General features: G+C 42.9%; 1 protein-coding gene across 1 annotated transcript in view; it reads right to left on the bottom strand.

The window, feature by feature from the left end:
• Nucleotides 1-1,346: 1,346 nt before the first annotated feature.
• Nucleotides 1,347-16,652, bottom strand: part of ppap2d (phosphatidic acid phosphatase type 2D) — a 29,411-nt gene continuing 14,105 nt past the window's right edge. Inside the window, exons 2-6 of the mRNA XM_066675823.1 lie at nt 10,562-10,719; nt 8,368-8,651; nt 7,765-7,822; nt 5,065-5,241; nt 1,347-4,743 (exon numbers count right to left, since the gene is read on the bottom strand). Coding sequence (XP_066531920.1) covers nt 4,645-4,743; nt 5,065-5,241; nt 7,765-7,822; nt 8,368-8,651; nt 10,562-10,719 — 776 coding nt within the window. The 3' untranslated portion in view covers nt 1,347-4,644. The remainder of the gene's footprint in view (nt 4,744-5,064; nt 5,242-7,764; nt 7,823-8,367; nt 8,652-10,561; nt 10,720-16,652) is intronic.

Here is a 16,652-nt window from a genome sequence, read left to right on the forward strand (position 1 = left end):
ACAAATATAAATGGTTAACATTAAACATTACCCAAAAATAACATATCAGCATTTTTTAAATATCGTCATTTCCAGATCATTTTGATGTATAATAATATTCTGTAGTACAGTTTGATAGTTTTCTCACAGGGACTGTGACCTTCTAGTGGGCCAAATCTAACATCCTCAGGGGCCACACTTTGGTCTGTGGGCCAGGGTTCTGACAGCCGTGCACTACAGGAAGTTTAAATGTCATCCTTTACAAACAACTGAAGTTTAAATATCAGGACAAATATCAGGAAACTCTCACCTAAATACACTCGAGCACATCTGTTTGGCCGGAAAAGTGTGTGTATGTGTATTTGTTTACAGCCAGTTCCAGAGAGCAGCTCTTAGCAGAGCATATGTTTGGCTGAAATGTGTTTTGTGTGTGTGTGTGTGTGTATGTGTGGGAGGGTCAGGGGACGGGGGATTTGGTCCACATATATTGCTCTGATTTACATTCTAGGAATTCGTCATCCTAGTTTTAAGGCACAGGTTGGGTAATTGTTAAGGTTAATTTAAGGTTGAGGTTAGGTTAAGGTTAGACGGGTAAATAGGGTAAGTTAAGGGACTGAGGAAGAGTTATGATTATGTTAAGGGTACATATGGCTAAGGTTAGATCTAGAGAAGTTAAGGGTCATGGTAATGTGTAAGGTGAGTGTTAGTAGTAGCTAGGGTATTCTCAGCCACAGAAGCTCTGTATACGGAGAATCTGATACCTTCTGTGTGTTAATCTGGCTGTGTATATGTATAATTTTGTACTGGCTCTGGTATTGGTCCAACGTGAACATGTCATGTCAAGATAGCAGACTGTGATTGGCCACAGTAACCAGCAAAAGGTACACGACTCTCCCTAGAGATAATGTGTGGACTGGCTGTGTGACATTGCCCATGTGTAAAAAAAGTGTGTATGTGAAACTGGCAGTAGATGTGTGTGATTGTGTTAGGTTGTGATACACTGACCCTGTCGTGTTTCTGATTTGTACCCATCGATTCTGGGTAGGATCCTGACCCCACAGCGACCCTAAACATTATGAAGCACTAATGAATGAATCTATGAAGATAGGACAAAACCTTTTACACACTCACATTATCAGGAATTGTCTTTCTGTGGTCCCCATAATGACATATTTGGGTTATGGTTAGGATTAGGGTTAAGCTTTTAATACTTAAGGAAAAGTTAAGTTTTCACAAAATGAATGGAAAACTGTTCCCACAGTTCATAGATACAAGGCTTGTGTGTGTGTGTGTGTGTGTGTGTGTGTACAGTTGTTTCCGGTCAATTCTTGGAACAGAGAGAATCTCAAAATAAGATACACAGATGGAACATTCATTTTATTGGTTTGGTTTGTATTAATACAGTGGTTATTTTCAGCCTCAAGAGGCTTTCACAGACAAAACAAAGAAACCTTTATAAAACTAGAAACAGAATATTTCTGACAATAGAATAATCTGGCTCAGTCACTATTTGTTTTTACACAACGGCGTACCTGATCGACATATAATACAAACATAGAAAACGAGTTGCAAAATATGGTGCTAATACTTTTCAGGATAATTATATATAATTATATATATATATACTTTTTTAATATAAAATGATTTATATACATTCATTTTGAATAAATGGCATCTTGGAATATAAACAAAAAAAGGATAGTGATTGGCAGACCACATGTAGGGCAACAAAAATAAAAATACTATTTCTAATGACAACACATATAAAATATCATCTGTTGTAAGTAAAGGGCACCATTCCACAGTTCAAGTGCTAAGCGTAAGAGCAGGCAGGTAGTGTCCAGTGAGCTGCCCGCTCGGGTTAAAGGACTCAAAATGTAGCAAAAATGCAGGAGAAGACTCCACTGACCCAATTAAAGTCCGCCCACAAATGAGAACTGGGTTGTGAAAGAGCTTTAGACATTTTGTTTTACTATTATTTTCACGGCAAGAATCTCATCCAGAATGACAACCAATCAGATTTTACCATTGCTGTGTTAGGCGTCTTGCCCAGGGAGTTCTATTAATATAGTGTTGTGGTTGCCAGGGTGGGAAATTGAACCCTAGTGTTTATTACACCTTCTTAGTTACTGTTGCTAGGTTGGACAAGTGTACTTACAGAAAGCAGGTAAAAACAAAAAAACAAAAAATAAAAAACCATACACGCTAATAGCAAACTAGCAAAGAACAGTATAAGACCAGCTTTTATAAAAGCTCTGTTCAAACGACTTGAACTGAACATTTCTTCTGGATTTTTAATGTTTGTGCTGGTGTCAATGATTTTTTAGATATCATCGCGTGTTCCTAGCTGCTATATATGGCAAGATTGCAGGAGAATTGTTGTAAATCCTTCCATTCTTCCTGTAGCAGATGGTGAGGGTTATAAAGCTAAATTAGCTAGTTCTAAACATAAAAAGAACTCAAGCCAGTGACCTATCAGGTGTTTTGGTGTAGAACCTGGAGCACACTAAAGCAGTAACAGTATGAACCGCACATTGTTACAAAATGTAGAACACAGTAAAACACATAAGATAAATATGGGTGGAAAAACCGTGCGTAACTTAGCAACGGTTGCTATGACAGAATGCATTTGTGGGCGGAGCATATACAGGTCAGTTGATAAAAGTCTCAATTCAGTCACAGTGCTGCCTCATGCTCAGAAGAAGTGGTTAAACACAGGATTAAACCTGACGTAACAAAAGTCAAAACCTAAAAATTCACAACTGAACTTCTCTGCATCAGTGGTTATGTTCTGAATATAGAAAAACACAGTAGAAAGAAAGAAAGAAAGAAAGAAAAAAGATGTTAAAAAAAGAGGGGGAAAATAAATAAAGGGCCAGAAAAGCAAATTAATAAAAAAGGGGAAAAAAGAACATAAAATAAAATAAAGTAAATGAAAATAAGTGAAAAAAAGGTTGAGCAAAGGATTGACAGAAAGTAAGGAAGGGGGAAAAAGGAAAGAAAGGAAAAATGAAGGAACAAAAAATAAACAAATGTCCAAAAATAGCAAGAAAGTCTGTACTGGGCACATGTAGGTCCATCTCTGAAAGTGGCATTGCTCCAAACACTAATGGTCCTCATCCTCATCTTCAGGGCAGCTGGTCAGTTCAGTGACCATGTCCCTGACCACTCAGACCAGTCAGGCTCAGTCACGAGCTCAGTCCAGTACTCCCCTTCTTCACCAGATCTGATCAGTCTCTTAGTGTTTAATAACAGGCACCTGACTCTGGAACTCAGTGGAACTGGCTCTCGACACTAAAAGGGTTATTAGCAGCTTCATCTACACTATATTTATTGTAAATGTAGTATATATTTACTGTAGCTATTTAAAGTAAAAATGTACACAGAACTCACACATACAAAAAAAAACCTGTATCATAGTTCAGTAATACTTTACTATAGGTCATCGTTCATAAGCGGGCAGCACTGACCCACAGCTCCAGGGTCCTTGGATCCCGAGTGAATCCCTGGGTGAATGTGTGAAAGTGTGTGAGTGACTGGGTGAATGTGTGATAATGTGTGAGTGAATGGGTGAGTGTGATTGACTGGGTGAGCGTGTGAGAGTGTGAGTGACTGAGTGAGTGTGTAAGAATGTGTGATTGGTGAGTGTCTATGACTGTTTGAGTGACTGGCTGAGGGTGTGAGTGACTGGGTGAGTGTGTGAGATTGTGTGAGTGAATGGGTGAGTGTGTGAGAATGTGTGATTGACTGGTGAGTGTATATGACTGGGTGAGTGTGTGATTGTGTTTGAGTGACTGGGTGAGTGACTGGATGACTGAGTGAGTGTTTGAGAGTGTGAGTGACTGGATGAGTGTGTAAGAATGTGTGAGTGACTGGGTAAGTGTGTGATAATGTGTGAGTGAATGGGTGAGTGTGTGAGAATGTGTGATTGACTGGTGAGTGTATATGACTGGGTGAGTGTGTGATTGTGTTTGAGTGACTGGGTGAGTGACTGGATGACTGAGTGAGTGTTTGAGAGTGTGAGTGACTGGATGAGTGTGTAAGAATGTGTGAGTGACTGGGTGAGTGTGTGAGAATGTGTGAGTGACTGGTGAGTGTTTGAGAGTGTGTGAGTGACTGGATGAGTGTGTAAGAATGTGTGAGTGACTGGGTGAGTGTGTGAGAATGTGTGATTGACTGGTGAGTGTATGTGACTGGGTGAGTGTGTGAGTGACTGGTGAGTGTGTATGACTGGGTGAGTGTGTGATTGTGTTTGAGTGACTGGGTGAATGTGTGAGTAACTGATCAGGATGAAGTAGTCACTGAATATAAATGACATACACTTACATACGTGTAGTTATTATGCAGCCTTAAGAACTATATGACCCACAGTGAAGTGTTACCCAGATAAAGGGAGTATAGGCAGTGGACGGTGTGTGCAGAACAACAAACTTAGCTGGACGCTCTTTTCACTGGACGTTTCTCTGGAGGTTTCCTTAGGACCTGTCAACAAATATCTGGACATGAGCATATTCCACTGGGCTGTCTCCCAATTATATATATCTTTTTTGACACATCCAGTCCTCCATCTCTCTGCGACTTTCTCTGTCCATCCGCTCCACTTTCTCTGTGCCCTTCCCTCATTTCCAACTGAACCGAGTCCAATGTGTCAACACAGGGCTGGCGCTAGCACACCGTCTGTCGGGACAGGGGACTGTCCAGTGATAGGCTGGTGGGTGACCCGTCCGCAGGGCAGGATTTAAACATGGAGGAGATGTGAAAGGCCTGCAAGGAACCAAACAATTCAGATTTAGAATAAGCTGAATGCTTATATAAAGTTGTTTACAGACCAGTACCTGGCAGCTTTGGACCATTGGCATTGGGCATTAAGACATTAAGATCATGTGCAGCTGCTGTAAAGTCTTTTTTTCATGCCTTTCGACTATTGTAGTGATTGGTGTAGTGGATAACCCAACTGATTTTTATGCAGAGGATCAGGGTTCGATCCGTTGCTTGGGGAACCACACCACATTACATATATAAGAGTCCTTGGGCAAGACTCCGAACACTATTGGACAGTAATGAAGCACAATTGTTCATGCTCACCACCCAGTATGCAGTGAGCGCCCCCTGCAGGAAGCCGGTCAGGACATCGGTAGGGTGGTGGCGGTAGTCTGAGATTCGGCTGAGGCCCGTATACACCGCTAACATCACCAGCAGGAACTGTATCAATGGACGCAACAGCCTCGCCCCTCGCCATGACAACCGAGCCTGCAGGTAGAACTACACACAGGGGGGCGTGGTTAGGGTTCATATTTATACATATACAGTATTGCATACAGTGTAACTGACATTTCACTACACCAGTTTACTCGTGTGTATGTCACTCTACAATGACCGTGAATTTTCACTTCAGTGCTTCACTGTTATATACAACACTTTCATTACAATATCCAGTTGTGGATTTCCAGGATATGAGCCCTTTAATTGAACGGTTGGCAGGACCATGCAGCAGGTTGCGTCTGAGAAACCAGCTCATTAGTGAAAGCAGGTGGTGCTGCTGTAAAGGTCTGGAATGGACAGACACTGAGGCCCTTGGAGCCTGAAAGTGGAGTGACCTTGAGTTAGAGAGCAGGAGATACTAAGATAGAGTAGTGCAGCTGTAACAGTATCTGGACACGGAAAGTCGACTGTGAGGGGCAGGAGATAAACCTCCGGCCAGTCTAGGAGAACTGACCAGACCTGAGCAGAGTGCATTATTGACCTTCGCTCCCTGCACATGTAGAAACACTGAGAGAAAACTATCCAGGTCAGGGGAGACAGCTCTGGGTAAAGTTAATGAACAGGCATAAGGGATAAAGGACTGGCATTCCTGAGTTTATACTCTCTCTCTCTCTCACACACACACACACACACACACACACAGGCTGCCACAGGTGTGTGAAGCCCAGAGCAGCTGGACCCGTGGAGTGCACAGCTGCAGACAAAAACACATATCTACAGCTACAACAGAGAGAGAGAGAGAGAGAGAGAGAGAGATGGATACAGTGACAGAGAGATAAAGCAAGGACATAAAAATGAAATAAAAACAATAATAGCGGAAGAAAAACAAAACCAAAAGGGAGCACAAAAGCTCAAAAAGAAATCTGAAGAAAAGAAAAAAATGAAAGGAAAAGAAAAAATAACAGAAAAAACATGGGAGAAAGAAAGAAAGGAAAAAAAAAGAAAATGAGCAGGAGGTTGGACAACAAAGAGCCTGGCACTGCCTCTCTGAAGACCTTTCACACTGCCCTTTCCCCGCTTTCCCTCTCCCTCTCCCCCTCTCCCTCTCCCTCTCCCCCTCTCTCTCTCTTTCCCTCTCTCTCTCTCTCTCTCTCTCTCCCTCTCTCACTTCCTCTCTCTCTCTCTCTCCCTCTCTTTCCCTCTCTCTCTCTCTCTCTCTCTCTCCCTCTCTCACTTCCTCTCTCTCTCTCTCTCTCCCTCTCTCTCTCTCTTTCCCTCTCTCTCTCTCTCTCTCTCTCTCTCTAATCAGTGCTGTATCTGCCACTGTGTTACCGCAGGCGCAATTGTGTGAATGGATGAATGGATGGAGAGAACCTGTTTCTTTCTTTTGGACAGAGCTCCTGACACATGAGTGGCACAGAGCACAGGGGAAAAGGCTGATGGGGTTTTGGGAGGAAGCCGTGATAAAAAAAAAAGGGGGCAGCTTTGAATGTGGGGCATGAGTGTCCCGTCATTTTTCCCTTTCGCTGTGGCCTCTCCATCAGAACAGAGAGAGAGAGAGTGTGTGTGTGTGTGTGTGTGTGAGAGAGAGAGAGAGAGAGAGAGAGAACGAGGGAAGGGGTCAGTACTGAAAGAAGCCTGTCCATCTCTCAGCAGGCCAAAGTACCCCACTCCCCTCCCTTCTTCACAACCCAACCCACAACTAAACAAGGCCTTCTCTGTCTCTGGCTTGTTCTCTCTCTCTCTCTCTCTCTCTCACTCTCTGTCACACACACTATTTCCCTCTCTCCCTCCCTCCCTCCACCATCTATTCATCAGACTTTTTTGGAGTATGTTCTCGTTCTCTCTTGTCCTTTCTGTTTCGTTTGAAACAAGATGCCTTTGGGGAGTTTTTGGCTTTCTCAGACCCCTCGCCATTCAGTGTGCATGTGTGTGTGTGTGTGTTTGTGTGTGTGATGTTTGTGAGTAAGAAATATTTGGCAGCCCCCCATATGGCAGGAGCAGAGGCCTACAGCGGTAAATCTCATCAGCAAGAGTGGAGCCAGGGACTGTGGTAATTAAAGCTTGGAGACAGCTGTTTGGTAATATCAGAGAAGAAATATGTGTGTGTAGTTTATACTGTGTGTGTGTGTATGTGTGAGTGTGTGTCTAGTTTATACAACTCCAAATGAAGTTGGTACGTTGTGTAAAACATAAATAAAAACAGAATACGATGATTTGCAAATCATTTTCAATCTTTATTCAATTGCATACACAACAAAGACAAGATATTTAATGTTTAACTCTTTTGGAACGTGTTGCAGGCCTCAAATTCAAAATGAATTAATAATAATAAAAAAAACAACAATAAGGTTTATCCGTTTGAACGTTGAATATCCAGTCTTTGTAGTGTATTCAAATGAATATAATTTGAAAAGGATTTGCAAATCATCGTATTCTCTTTTATAGAGAATACACAACGTCCCAACTTCATTGGAATTGGGGTTGTACTGTCTATGTGTGTGTGTGTGTGTGTGTGTGTGTGTGTGTGTGTGTGTGTGTGTGTGTGTGTGTGTGTGTATGTGACCACACAGTAATACTCACAGCGAGGTAAAGCATTGTATACATGGCGAAAGAGGCGTGGCCGGAGAAGAAGGACTTCCTGTAAAAAAGAAGAGGATGTTTACTGGACCCGTCGGTCTTGATCACTTTACAAGACATGGCTTTTAAAAAAGTAATTGGTGGCAGCATTGATCTGTTACCAACAGGGGGTGTAACCGTGCACCGTGGCAATATGATATGAGGTAATAATGTGTGTTCTGTGGAGTATGACCAGAGAGCGGAGAGTGGACATGGACTGTCTACAGCTTTGAATTTGAGTGACTGGGTGAGTGTGCAGTGCCCTATGACGGACCAGCACCCCATTCAAGGTTGGATCCCCATGCATGTTGTGACTCACAGCAGATCACAACAGCTCCGAAATGGTGCTAGGGCTAGTGTGTATTAACACTGTAACAACTAGCCATGTGGTGTATTAAAAGCCGTGCACAATGCTAACAGGTGGCCTATAAGCTTCTAGTTCTTGTTAGCCATATTAGCCTTTAGCTCCTAAGCGCTAAAGTCAACGCAGGTCTGAGACGACTGTTTACTTTTGTAATAAGGAGGAAAACACTTTCTCTCCAACAAACTCTTAGTAAACCAAATCACCTGGCCTCCTCCTCATCTTTGTCGGAGCTCCTGCACTTCACGTTGGGCACGTATGCTCCCGGCGTGCAGCCCAGCAACGCATATGTCACATTGCACACAGACAGGAAGTTGGGACGGAGCCGGCCCACGCTCAGCTTGGCCATGTTGGTCAGCGACTGTCCGATGCAGCAGCCAAACAGGAAGGCGCCCAGCTCTTTATAAAGGCAGGAGATGTAGCGGTTTCTCACGAAGGCACGAGAGTGCACGCCTCGGAAACGAACCCGGTAACACTCACATATGGCGATCTGAAAAACAAAACATAGTCAACAGAGCACTGGGATGAAAAGACTTTGATATAAATACATTTTAAAAAATCATTATTCCACACTATAATAGACAACGGATTATGGTTTTAAAAGAGATGTCCAAAATGCTCATATAGTTGTGATAGTGAGGTGTCCACATACTTTTGGCTTTAAAGCTTTTACTCTTAACAGCCCAGAAAACTGTAATGCATTTTCAGTTTTTACAGAAGCAGTGGTCAAAATATGTAGTCTCTCAGCATTAAAAATGCAACGTGAACTATCTTGTGTTTATTGAAAGTCAGAAAACATGTTATTTCTTACTAATTTAAGGAATAAAGTTTAAAAGACCGTTGGTCCCCCCCCCCAATAGGCGTCTTGCCTGTGACGTAGATGGTGGACAACAACTCTAGAAGCTGCACTTAATTTAATGCAAAATGAAGAAAAGGTGTGTTGTTTTTGGCTGCAATCATTCAATGTACAGTGGGACATCTGTGAACAAATGGCCCAAAGATCCCAAAATATCCAGAAAATGGACTAAATTTGTCAACTTTAAACGGGCACTTTGGAAAGGACCATCCGCTCACTCCGTTATCTGTAGCTCATTTCACTGGCGCTTTTCCAACAATATGGGCATGTAAGGACACCAACGAAAGGTGTTCAAGAGCCTCTGTAACATGGAGGTAAACAGGGTAAGGACACTCACTTCGCCTGTTTTAGTTGGTGTTAGTTAACGTTAGCTTGACTCGCTAAACTCGGTGGCTCAGATTATACTCGGCTACGTAGCTGCATTACGGAGGTTTATAGTGTCGGATGAATTCGAGTTCGACTTCGATCACATTTACAAGAATAACGGTACCTCTAAATTTGAGTTTAGCTTATTGCTAGGCTATTGTCATGAATAGTGTTGGTTATTTAGCTAGATACCGTCATAACAGTCCGTCATAACGGTGTTTTACCGCGGCGTTGTTCAGCTGTTGTCCACCAGTGACGTCACGGTCGCGTTCAAGAATTTCCGTAGCGAGCTCGGGTTTTTCCGTCAATTTAATAAAATTGTCAGTTTTAAAGCAAATTAAGCTTCTTTTTTTTTCATTTTAATTCATACTTATATATGTCAGTAACTACAATAATGTGAAATATTCATGGAGGTCCATTAAGTGGTGCTTAGCCTTTAAGGTGAAAGGGTCAACCACATTAAAATTGTAGCTGCAGGCAATACATATTTGTTAAATAATGTAACTCAAAAGTAGTAAATAACAAAAGTAATATAAAAGTTTCTCATTTGGAAATTATCAGGAAATTATTCACCCTCACCCCCCCCCCAAACTCAACAAAGCAATGCCAAAACCATGTTTTTTTAATAACAAGGACAGCATCTTTGATGCAAGGAAATAACATGTTTTTATTGTCAGTGTACAATAGTGCAACAAAATTTGGACTCTGCTTTTAATCCAGATGTGACAGTGCACACACACACACAAACAGCCACCTCGGCCCACAGGGAGCTGGTGGGGGTTAGGTCCCATGTTCAAGGGCATTGTATTCATGGATGTTGAGGGAGAAGCAAGCAGTTGCTACTCACACCACCACACCCCATTTTTCCTGCTTGTCTAAAGAATCATACCGGTGACCCAGCCCAATCTTTTCTAACCTTTAGGAAATGGCTGTCTCCTTCGTGGGAAATGTTTGTGTAAATGTTTGTGTGGGAAAAATAGCTTGCATTGTTGTCCAGCTTCTAAACTTAAGTTCAGGACACAGAAGGGAATGATATTAAGGTGGTGGTCTATTTCTGGAGGGACAGCTTCCCAGTCAGTGATATTGTATCTGGCAGTTCTTTCCAGAATGATTGTGCAGACAAGTGGAGGTCTGTGTGTGTGTGTGAGTGCGTGGGTGGGTGGGTATGTGTGTCTCACCGTTAGCCCTGTGATAATGATTCCTCCAGCAATGAGCAAAGTGTCCGGTATGGCCTCTGACTTTACATCAGGGTATGTGATGCTGGAATCCCCACAGAAAAATCCTCTTTTGTACGGCTTCACTGCCTTCAGTTCACATGCGAAGAAAGGGATGGATGCTATGGAGATGTGGAGAGAGAGAAAGAAAGAGAGAGAGAGAGACGTCAGTGTATCAAAATGTGTGGCAGTGTTTTCTATCACTGTATAAAACATGCATAAGGCTTCCATTATTGTTGGGTGCACTGTGGGGTTTTTCAGCACACTTTGGATCTGTGTGCACAGTAATAAAAGACAAAAGCAACACACATTGACCCGGAAGTTATTCATTTTCAATTACAGCCAACGACACTGGGCCACCGTGAGTGTAGGCGAAGTGGGTGAATTCAGTGACGTTATGAAGTTCAGCTCTCCCGCTTTATGCAAATGAGCAGTGACGCACGGCAGCGACTACCAATCAGAAAGCAGCGTTCACGTTTCCTCGGAACTGCTCCACTCACTATGGTTCATACTGAAGATTTGTTCCCTTCTCAAAATGTCCCTTACTGCGGGCTTGTTTAAAGCTCAAGTAGACAGTATAATTTGTTGTTTACTACAACTGAAAGTGTAAATAATATTTGCTTTGCATCGTAAAATAGAGCTACATTTTTGATCAATTACATTATGCCCAAATTACAGTTGACATTTAAGTAAAATAAATGTTCAGTTATTGTTACAAAAACAAAATAAATATAGCTGTAGTTTTTTTTATCATAAAAGGTGGATCTGATAAAAGATATAAAGTCTAGTTAACTCCCACCGGAGACACATCGCCTGCTGCACGGCATTTTTATCGCTTTCGGTGTGCACGCAGTTATTGTTTTGGTTTATCCTATTAAGGATAAAGTGTGGTCAAATAAATGAGCGACTAAGAAACCTGAAGACAGAGGACTGGAAGACCTGGAGCAGCTCTCTTCAAATCCAAGTCTTTAATTCACGTTCCAGGCCGGGATTTTAAAATGTCCGTCTAGCGTGACTATAGCTGCTAATGCTAATATACCTGACTGACCAGTTATAGGCGTACCAGCCGGCCATTTTGAAATCCCGGCCAGGAAGCTGGATCAAAAGGGGCTGATTTGATGAGCTCTGTTCTGAAGAAACACTATTCATATGGTCACCAGGGCTCGAAATAGACTTGTTGTGATGAAATAATAAATAATAATAATGTATGACATCCTTATTCATGTGTTTTTGAATTAATCAAAATATCCCAATATTTTCACAATTAAAGAAATGCAACAACAGCTCTGAAAAGTGGATTAAATGGCTGAAACAGACAAGTTTATGCCACAGGCACAAATTATAAGCCTATATTCACTGTAAAATATTTGTAGATTTCACTTTGGAAGGAAAGCAGTAATCATTCATCTATGATCAAGCTTTTTCTCCCACACTTTTATGCTGACAGTGTGTCTGTGTGTGTGTTCTGGGTGAGTTGGTGGAGGATGAAGGGGTCGTCTTAGTAAAACACGAAGATGACAGTGAGATAACACTTAAGCCGCTGAATTATGTGCAATTAGAGCAAGGTTTCAAGTCCTTATTCTGTCATTCCTGCTTTTGTGTGTGGAATTGAAGGCTCTGGACCTGAGGACCTGACATTCCGCGCATAGCTCCAGTGCAGATGGAATGACAGCACTGAAAGATCGAGGATCAGGAGAAGGAGAGGGGCCCGAAGAAAAGAGGGATCGAGGAGAAAGACTGAAAAACGGCAGCAGGAACGAGGAACAAACCTGTGGGAGATTTCTGTTGAGACTCGTCCTGGAAAGTACAGGTTCATTCCGAGTGCACAAACAAGACTCACAGCAAAACCGAAGAGAAAGTGCTGGAGCATTAATGATTAAACAGGGCGCTCCTGTTTTATGGCACCTATTACCTGACCCATTTCCTGCTGGACACTGATAAGATGAGTGAAAATTCGATGAAAAACAGGGTGGTTCTCAAGGTCCAGGGCAAGCACACGCTCCAGACGTGGCTAATGTGTAATGTTTGTCAAAGGTTTGGTAACACACAGCTTAGTAATATGTTCTAAACAACACATCTGTTTCTTTGTACGTTTGCGGCAAAGTTACTCATTACACGTATTCAAATCTGTTAAATCAAGTCAAGTGGCTTCACAAAACTTTCCACAGGTGCGAGTGACTGGGTGGGTGCGTGGTGCCCTATGACGGACTGTCCGGAGTGTTCCTGCCTTGTGAGATATAAAATACAGGTGCTGGTTATAAAATTAGAATATCATGAAACAATCATTCATTCATTCATTATCTGTAACCCTTATCCAGTTCAGGGTCGCGGTGGGTCCAGAACCTACCTGGAATCACTGGGCGCAAGGTGGGAATACACCCTGGAGGGGGCGCCAGTCCTTCACAGGGCAACACACACTCACACTTACGGACACTTTTGAGTCACCAATCCACCTACCAACGTGTGTTTTTTTGGACTGTGGGAGGAAACCGGAGCACCCGGAGGAAACCCACGCAGACACAGGGAGAACACACCACACTCCTCACAGACAGTCACTCGGAGGAAACCCACACAGACACAGGGAGTTTCCTGATCTGTATATGATTATTGTATCATATACAATGAAGAATACGTGTTTTATATTCACACATTTTCTTGGACTTTCCAGATCCAAGCACCATTTTCAAGTCTAAAACCTTTTAATGTTTTCAAGCCAGGTTTATCCCCGTAATTTAGGCGTTACCAGTTCTCCAACTGAAAAATTTGTGCAGCTCAGTAGACCACGGCGACCGTCAAATCCTCCGCTTCATAACAAGGAAGACCAAGAACAGCTCAGGCGGGTTGTAGCAAGCAGCTATCCACACACACAACACCGAGACACTTTAAAAGAAAGCCATGTGTCCCCAAACTTTTGACAGCCCATGTGATTAAGCCATGTGGGGTGTGTTGTGGGACTGACCAAGCCTTGTTGAACTTCGCCCTGCTTTCTCAGAGGAATCTCTCTCTCTCTCTTCCTCTCGCTCTCTCTCTCTCTCTCTCGCCTGACCTCTCTCGCTCCCATGCCCTCTCTCCTTCAGCTCGACCCACAGAGCCTGGGACTGATCATTAACCCTCCTCTCCTCTCTCAGAGCACCCACTGGAACACAGCCATACAGCCACACACACACACACAGACCCTGCCAGGGAAACTCAGAGTACGTGACCATGCAAAGAGAGAGAGAGAGAGAGAGAGAGAGAGAGAGAGAGAGAGAGAGAGAAAAGCATAAACACTGTAAGCTAAGTACATGTACAGGGATCTTTTTCCACACCTCAAAACACCAGTCTGAGATGTTTTCCAGTCTTCAAACGCTTCTACTGCTGTGGGGCTCTGGGGCATGGACAGCACCGGGTCCATATGTCTTAAGCATTATATAAATATGTATGTACTTATGTCTGTCTCCTTGTAACAGAGTCACACACCCACACACACACATATCTATATCCTGGATCAATATGTTAGAAGGTACAAAGTCGCTCAATATTGCACCAGCAGGTGTACATGTGAATATTGGCTGGGATCACTGATTCTGGACACTGAACTAACAAACAAGGCTCAGAGTAGGGTGGCAGTGTGAAGGGGAGGGGATGGAGGGGTTATTTTAATGTGGTGCTTTTCGAGATCTTGGGTGTTTGGTTGCTTCTACGTGCCGTACATAAGCTGTGTGTTGCCAGGTTCCATTTCCCAGCGTAGACCTTGTTTACATACACTGCTGATGGTGTAGCTCCTCTGATGTGGCATAAACAGGCTTGCAAACACATTTTTACCATTCCACATCCACGCACTTACAAATCCCTACTCAAAGGCACGTGACACATCGGGTTTTTTTTACAAGAATCTTGCTGGAAACATCAGTGTCGTTGATCTTAGACTTCCACAGGGTCAGTGAAGTTATTGAGATTTCAATGAGGGACTGGAGCCCTGTCCAGGGTGTGTTCCTGCCTTGCGTCCGATGATTCCAGGTAGACTCCGGACACACAAAGACCCTGAGCAGGATGAAGTGGTCACAGAATATGAACGAATGAATGAACAAGCTAAGAATGCTGAGTCTAACACAGGCCTGCTCCCAGTGCAGTGAGACTGGAAGCTGCTTTTTTTCCCCCAAAGACTGAAGACCAAACACAGATAAACACAGCCAAAGAGAACAAAAATACTAACAGATAGTTCACGAAGGCTAGAGTACATCCCGGAGTTCAGCTTGGGCTTCTTAGGACACGATTCAGTAGAGATAACAAACCTCCACATCAACACAGACATACAGAGAGAGAGAAAAAGAGAGAGAATAATGGGGGAGGGGGGAAGGAGATAGACAGAAATATCAGTTGACACATCCCCTCTCAGCCCCACCACCAGCAATAGTACATGTCCCACATTTCAGCCGTGTTTCCCTCTCCAGGGCTATTTAAACGCTCTCTGTGTGTGTGTGTGTGTCTGTGATAGCAATCTGCTGATACTGCCCTACCTACTAAACTCACTAAAATGGAAGAAATTCTCAGCTACTTAAATTAGAGCCAAGGCCCCGGGTCACTGCGCCTGCCTAATTATATTAATGATATGTCATAAAAGCAATAACTCAAAGGATATAAATAAACACATGCAGAAGATACTCCGGGACATTAGCGGTTCTGTTCACACATGCACTCATTCAGTGTTTACCTGGAGCTTTTACTAGGTCGCAAGTGGGACAAATGTTACAGGTGTTTGAGTTCACACACACAGCTCCTTTGGGTAAAACCTGGAAAGTTTCTAGGTCACTGTGCGTGGTTAATAATGTAGATCAGTAGCTGTAAAGCAGACCAATGATTTTGAAAGAGCTATTTGAAGATGAACACTTGACAAAAAAAGTGTAGTCAGCATGTGAAGCGTGTTAATGACACAGGTGCTAACTCATAATCCGCTTATCAGTGTAATTTCATACCTGGGCTGCACAGTATTATCTCTTCCAATAAATGAACACACCTTCAGTGTACAATGGACATTCAAAGGAGCTGGATTGTGTGCAGCATTGACCTATTTTTCTTGATTTAAAAAGAGTTATTTTCTTTGTAAACCAAAGAAATCAACACCTGCCCAAACAATGCTGCTCCTAGAAAATGTGTAAGAACAAATCAGCATGGGAAATGTGTCTGTATATGATTCCCAAACTGTAGGAAACAAAACACAAGGATAAACTTTCTTATTTTCTATTGAACCCAATGGAACACAGCAGAATTCAAAGCCATTTTGTACAGTTTCTGTATTTCTGCTGTAGAGTCAATATATTTATATGTTTATAGTGAACACACAAACTCATACACACACAGGAGTAATGACTGTACTGGGTGGTCCGTGAGCCCATACGCCCTGAGGAAGTTATTCATGACCCTGTTGCTCTCTGAGTGGGCAGCTGGTCTGTGTTAGGACCAGTACTTGACAGGGCTGAACGCGCTTGCCTGTGTCAGGTTCAGTATTTGGCAGGGGTGAATGCAATGTCCTATGCTGAACACACACACACACACACGTACATAAAAACACCCCTCTGAACCTGTCCAGTCAAGGACAAAACAAGGGCCTGTGTTCTAAAAAACATGCATCCTACCTTGCTCTCGGATATCTGCTGTAATCCAATAAAAATCTGGACACGTTGGCCCTTGATAATAAGCCCAGTGACTCAGTGCCCACCTGAAAGTCCTAAGATTTACCGGAAAGGTACAAAGAGAGGATTGAAGGCTGGACTTTGCAAGGCCACCTGGAGCCAACCAACCCACAGTCTGTGAAATAGGACCACAGATTTGTGTCTAAAAACACAGGATAAAATAATATGAGCCTTTCTGATTTTGCTTCGCTTCTTACATAGAGTGCAGGGACTTTAGAATTGTCCCGCCTCCTTGTCTGAGTCTCTCCAATCACAGCGCTGGACCCACATATATATGAGAGCACAGTGAGAGGAGTGAGGAGAAATAAGAGCACTGATTAAATATGGAGAAAATGGGAACAGAGAAAAAAGAGAACAGAGCGAAAACAGCTAAAAAACCACAG

The sequence above is a fragment of the Hoplias malabaricus genome, chromosome 6 (genome assembly GCF_029633855.1).
Source record: "Hoplias malabaricus isolate fHopMal1 chromosome 6, fHopMal1.hap1, whole genome shotgun sequence".
Lineage (NCBI taxonomy): Eukaryota > Metazoa > Chordata > Actinopteri > Characiformes > Erythrinidae > Hoplias > Hoplias malabaricus.